Source organism: Sciurus carolinensis, chromosome 12 (assembly GCF_902686445.1).
Source record: "Sciurus carolinensis chromosome 12, mSciCar1.2, whole genome shotgun sequence".
Lineage (NCBI taxonomy): Eukaryota > Metazoa > Chordata > Mammalia > Rodentia > Sciuridae > Sciurus > Sciurus carolinensis.
This window is the reverse complement of record NC_062224.1, coordinates 52,446,881-52,453,152: the sequence shown is the minus strand read 5'-3', so window position 1 is coordinate 52,453,152 and position 6,272 is coordinate 52,446,881. Positions and strand designations below refer to the sequence as shown.

The 6,272-nt window shown below is 38.7% G+C and overlaps 1 protein-coding gene across 1 annotated transcript; it reads left to right on the top strand.

Moving 5' to 3' along the window:
• Positions 1 to 4,261: 4,261 nt before the first annotated feature.
• LOC124961883 (transmembrane protein 203-like) lies at positions 4,262 to 4,575 on the top strand. Its single transcript, XM_047520946.1, has one exon. The coding sequence runs from the start codon at positions 4,330 to 4,332 to the stop codon at positions 4,573 to 4,575; it is 246 nt and encodes an 81-aa protein (XP_047376902.1). The 5' UTR covers positions 4,262 to 4,329.
• Positions 4,576 to 6,272: the final 1,697 nt, after the last annotated feature.

Below are 6,272 nucleotides of genomic sequence, written 5' to 3'. Positions count from 1 at the left end.
GGGCTTTCAGCCTATTAACCTCTCTCTGTTACCGGGCTTAAAGCCTATTAATCTTTCTCTGTTACCGGGCTTAAAGCCTATTAATCTTTCTCTGTTACCGGGCTTTCTAGCCTTACTTATTTTATTACTTTATTGCTTTATTATTTTATTACTTTATTACTTACCACTTAACTTACCCTTGTCTGTGAAAAATTATTGTTCTTATGAAATTTCTGAATTTAGCCTAGTTTTAGACAGTTCTGTTCCTATGATTAAATCTTACAGCACTAAGAGCTCCAAGCACACAAACAAAAAGACAAGCGCGCGCACGCACACACACACGTTCACGCACGCACACACATACACAGTTTGGTACCACTATATAAATCTGTATCTGGTCACTTCACTCGTCCCTCCTATGGGGATCCTTTTGTGATGAATTGTCCCTCCCACGGGGATCCTTTTGTTATGACTTGTCCCTCCTACGGGGATCCTTTTGTGATAAATTGTCCCTCCCACGGGGATCCTTTTGTTATGACTCGTCCCTCCTACGGGGATCCTTTTGTGATAAATTGTCGCGGCTCCGCGAACCTCGAGACGTCTCACCTTTTGTACTTGATTTGAGAACTTATGTGAACTTACCCTTATATTTTTTCTCGTTCCCGGTCTTGATTCGGCACCATTTATCGCGTCCCCTGCCCGCAGAGAAACACGAAACCGGATCGGGGCAAGTTCTTTATTTTCTGCAGTCTGCTTCTTCTGGCTGGCCGGCGGCGGCCGCTCTTGCAAGCGCCTTACATTACATACAACAACCAATCAGCTTATAGATCACGAGGGGAAAGCATGGACAGTAATGGAGCGTAATAGCATGCATATAGCAATCATGCAGTGTCCACGAGGACCCATGACCAATCACATTAACTTCCTCAAATGACGCTGAAGAAAAACCTTTGATCAAATAGTGGCTGAACAATAAGCTATTCTGCCCCAAGGTTAATACCTAGGAACCTAGACTTTAAACCTAAAGTACACACATCCCTGGCAACCTAGAGGATTATGGGTATACCTGCCAAGGCTGCTCTCTCTCAGGCATAACTGGAAATGAAAAATCCAAGTTACTATTTTCCATCTAAACATGGGGCCAAACAAAAACTACTTCAATTCTGATAATATGCCCAAGCAAAACACATATCCAACAGTAAAAGAGTAAAAAATATAACTGAAAAGAGGGTATAAGCACAGACTTTGACCAATAAGTGGTCTAGGCTAATCAAGGGGTAAGCATGGGATAGCAAAGCTAAAAAATAAAAAAACCTGAACAATAAAATAAATCTGAACATGAACATCACAGATTGTATACTGTCAGGAGAGACTTCACAAAGTCAGTTCAGTCAACTCCCTGGTATGTGGTCAACCAAAGAACATCAATACCCCTCCATTTCCAGAAGGGCATCAATCAGTACAGTCACTAACTGTACTATGTGAGGTTAGAGGATTACAAATTTAAAGTCAGCCTGGGCAACACAGTGAATATCCATCAAATAAAAAAAGAAAAGAAAAGAAAAGAAAAACAGAGAAGAACACAAGAAGAAAGAATCAGAGGTCTTAAAGACAGATTAACAGATTAAAATTTGAAGAACAAAAATAAAAACAATGAAGAAAAAATGAACTGAAACCTCAGAGAAAAGTAGAATACCATTAGGAAAAAAGAGAAAGGAGGGAAGAAATTATTACAGCATTTTGGCTAAAACCTTCCAAAATTTGAAGAAAAACATTATTAATTTATATATCCAAGAAGCTCAAAAAAACCTCAAACAAGATAAATACAGAGATACATACACGGAGACATTTTAAGTAAAAATGTTGAAAGGCAAAGAAAAAATCAGAAAGTACCAAGAAAAACATGACTTCTCAAACACCCGCACACAAAATTAACAGCAGACTTGTAAGAAACAAAGGTCAGAAGACAATGGAATTAAATATTCAACATGCCGAAATTAAGAAACTATGAAAAATCTTACACACAGCAATATAATCTTTAAAAAATGAAGATGAAATCAAGACTTTACAAAAAAACAAAAACTAATAATTTTTCTTCACAGAAGATCTATTTTACAACAAATACTAAAGGGAGCACATTAGGCTGAAAACAACACTAAATAGTAATTCAAATCCACAAAAAATATGAGTGTACCAGTAAAGGTAACTATGTATATAATTATAAAAATTCTCCAATTACATATTTCTTCCCTTTTCTTCTATTAATCAATTTAAAGAGTAACCTGATAAAAATATATAATTGTATAATATATATAATATTATATTATACAGTTAATATATAATTGTATATGTTATACAATTATAATATATACTAAATGCTAATACCAATCATTGTTATATACGTGACAATGTGTAGTATGCAGAAAAAGTGTGAATAAGTTCTGTGCGAGTAAGGAAATGATACCAGAGCTAACTCAAATCTGCAGGAATAAATGAAAAGAATGAAAAATAAGAAGGTCAATATAACTAACTATAAATAAGATCATGCTCTCCTTTCTTCTCCCAGTTCCTTTAAAAGGCATGATTATATAAAGTGAAAATCATATGTACTGTTGAGTTACTAACATAAATATGTAGAAAAATAGCACAAAAAAGGAGATGAAATGAAGCTATATAAATGAAGGAAAAATATTTTGTCAAAAAGTAAATATAAATCAGAAGTGAGTTCTTATAAAATGTACAGGAAGTCCTCTGTATCCACAGGTTTCTATGTCCATGGATTCAACCAAATGAGCATTAAAAAATATTTGGAGGGCTGGGGAGATAGCTCAGCTGGTAGAGTGCTTGCTTTGCAAGCACAAGGCCCTGAGTTCGATCCCCAGTACCAAAAAAGAAAAAAAAAATTTTGGAAAAAAAAGAGGATTCATTTTGGTTCATGGTTTCAGAAGTTTCAGTTCATGGTTGCACGGCCTGATTGCTTTAAGCCTGTAGTAACGCACTGTATAATCAGAGAAGCACTTGGTGGAGGAAACCTTTCCTGACCTCATCGTGGCTAGGACACAGAGAGAGCTCACTTTTATAACAAAGCCATTCTCCTAAAACCCATTAAGGTATGAATCCAAATGTATTGATCCAACCATAAGTGCAGAACCCTCATGATCCAATCACCTCCCAAAGACCCCACCTCTGAACTCTGCTGTACTGGGGACAATTTTTTAACTCATGAATTTTGGGGGGCATTTAAAAATCAAGTCATATCAACAATTAAAAATACATTTGCACCTAACATCAGAGGGGCAAGAAAGGTAAATGGACAAATAAATCATTCAAAAGTATTAATTAGAGACTTCAACTTCCCCTTTCAATATTAGATAGAAAAATCAATAAGGAAATTATCAAGAACACAGAAGTTTTGAACACTATAAGACAACAGACCTACAGACTCTTCCCAAAAACCCATTAGATATTCTTCTTAAATGCACATTAAATATTCTCCAAAATAGACCATGTGGTAGGCCACAAATAACCCTAAGTAACTTAATGAACAACCCTAAATAATATAAAACAATGGAATGGAATGGAATGACTTCCTTCTGGAAATCAATACCAAAAGGAATTTGGGGAAATTCACAAATAAGGGGAAATAAAACAACATATTCCTAAATAATAATTTTTTAAAGATGAAATTCATAAAAGAAGTGGGAAAATATCCTGCAAAAATGAAAACTAAAACACAGCATACCAAAATCTATAGGATACAGCTAAATAAAACAGTGCATACAGGCAAAATAACAGCAATAAAAAAAGGTTTACATCAATAACCTAATCTTCTAAGGAAGAGAAAACCCTAGAAAAAGAACAAATTAACCCTAAGCAAGCAGAAGACAGAAAATAATGTAAATAGTACAAACAAGTGAAATAGAGAACAAAGAAACAAAAGTGAAAAAATAAAGTGGCAAAGGATTAGGCAAACAGATGGTCATTGAAAATGACAGAAAAAGAGGTTTTTATTAGGAAGAGCAGAATCCTAATTTCAGAGAATTTAAGGAAAAAATGGGAGGGAAAAATGGAGATGGCATCTAAAAATTCTTTTTTCAATAAACTTGAATTAAAAGGGAGAAAGAAGCCGTCAGCCCATGCTGGCAGGGCATGGCATCCGGCGCTGCGGGCGTCTGCGGGTGTCCAGTGCTGGGTCCCTGGCCAGGGCCTGGGGATCGGCGGCGCTCCGAGCAGGGGACGGGGCAGGCGGGGCCGCTCGCTGCCTCCGGGTAGCAGCGGCGGGGGTCGGTGGCCGGCCCGCGGTTAGAGGAGGTGCGGCGCTGGGAGGGGCCCGCGTGGCCGGCAGGCGCGATGCTCTTCTCGCCGTGGGAGTTGGTTCAGTGGCTGGGCTTCGCCACCTTCCAGATCTTCGTGCACCTGCTGGCAGTGCTGCGCCTCTTCTGGGTTCTCACGGTTCTTAGCCTCAAGTTCCTCTCTGAGATGCTGCTGTGCCAGAAGCTGGTGGGGCAGACAACTGAGCTCTGGTTCAGCCTAATCACATCTCCGGTCTTCATTCTCCTGCAGCTGCTCATGATCTGCGCCTGTCGTGTCAACTAGTCTCTCAGGGATTGGAGGAGAGCTACACAACTGAACTGCTGGACCTCAGGCTGAGGCCCTACTTGCATCACGCTGGAGAAAAGATCCTGGTCTGAAGGCATCGACTGAATGTCCACTTTTCTCAATGCCAGTGATATCTAACATTGTTTCTTCAGCAGGGTTAAAAAAGAGCAGGCTCCATCCTTGAAATGTATTTCCTGTTATTCATGCTTCCAGTAGCTAATCCCCAATTGAGATCCTAAAAAGGGACCCAGCCCAGGCAGCCCTGAACTCCTCGAACTCCTCTTACAGTAGTAAACTGCACATAAATAAATAGCTTGGCTTCCTATTCCAGTAGATTGCAATTTCAAGACTTTCCCACCACCTTGTGGCCAGCACCATTAGTGCATCTGAGACAGATTTAGGCCTTTCTAAGGGACCAAAGATAGAAACAGATGCTCTGAAGCTTATGACATGGAGACCTATTTTGGGGGGCTTGTGAGCAGCCCAGGTTTGTTGGCCTCAAGTCTTTGATTTGATGCCAGTTAAGTACCAAATGAGAACATTTGCTGAGATGAAAAAATAAAATAAAAAGAAGAGAATGTTTTCTTAAAACAAAAATAAATAAAAAGAGTAAGACGAAAGAAACTGAAAATACAGGCAAGAAGAAATGATTAACAGAGTAGGATCTTCCAAGAGATTGAAAGGGATTAAGAGCCCTGGCAAAAATAAATTGGTCTTGGGAGAAATTAGAATAACAGATTGCTAATTGTGTTCACACTGGCAGAGGTGAAGGGCCATGATTTGTGACAGTCTCAGCTAAATAGGACTCGTAGGCCCCTGAGATGCAATTGATGCCTATGAGATGCAACTTTGGCTAGGGAGGTCAGGTCTTCCCTATCCAGTTACCTATAACTGATAGAGAAGTAATCTTTGCTATCTATGACCACCAGCACAGCCAATACAAAATGGTTAAATACAAATGAGATGAATTCTATTACATGTTACATTCTGAAAAGAATATCATATACCTATTTTATCAATAATAAAATACTACTGGAAAAGAACTACAAAGTATCCATGCTCCAGCAGAAAGTAAGTTTTTTGGTTAAGTTAAAGTTCTGGTCCCTGAAGGGCATTCCCTTGTCCATTTGTCTGTGGAAGTCCTGTCTTGGCCTCTGGAAGATTCTTTCTTTTCCATTATTCTTTCTGGCCATATATGAAGTGGACATAGAAGACAATGTGCTTCAACAGGAAAGCAAAGACCTAATTGCCTACTTCCTGCTGGTGTAAATTTGGGAGCTAAGAGTTACTTACTCAACCACTTAAGTGTCAAACAACATCAAATCATCAAAGGCTTTTTGCAAGCTGAACTTTTTGGATTTTTGACAACATGATCCTCTCAAAAACTCCAAACGTCTTTTGTTTTCTGTCAGTGCCACAAGAAAGTAACCACAACTAAAGATTTTGATTTAGATATTAAACTTGTCAACTGAGTTCTTTATTTTCTGGCACCAGTGGCAGGCAGATCCAACCCTCTCTCTCTTGATTTATGCCTGGCTACCCTGAGGTCATCTGATTCACACCAGGAGGATTTTTTCCACCTCAATGACATCAGTGACTTGAGATGTTCCTTCTTACCTGACAGATTTCAGGTTCAGTCACTTACTTGGCTTGCTATGGCTAATAAAATATAAACAAAAGTAGTAAGTCACTTT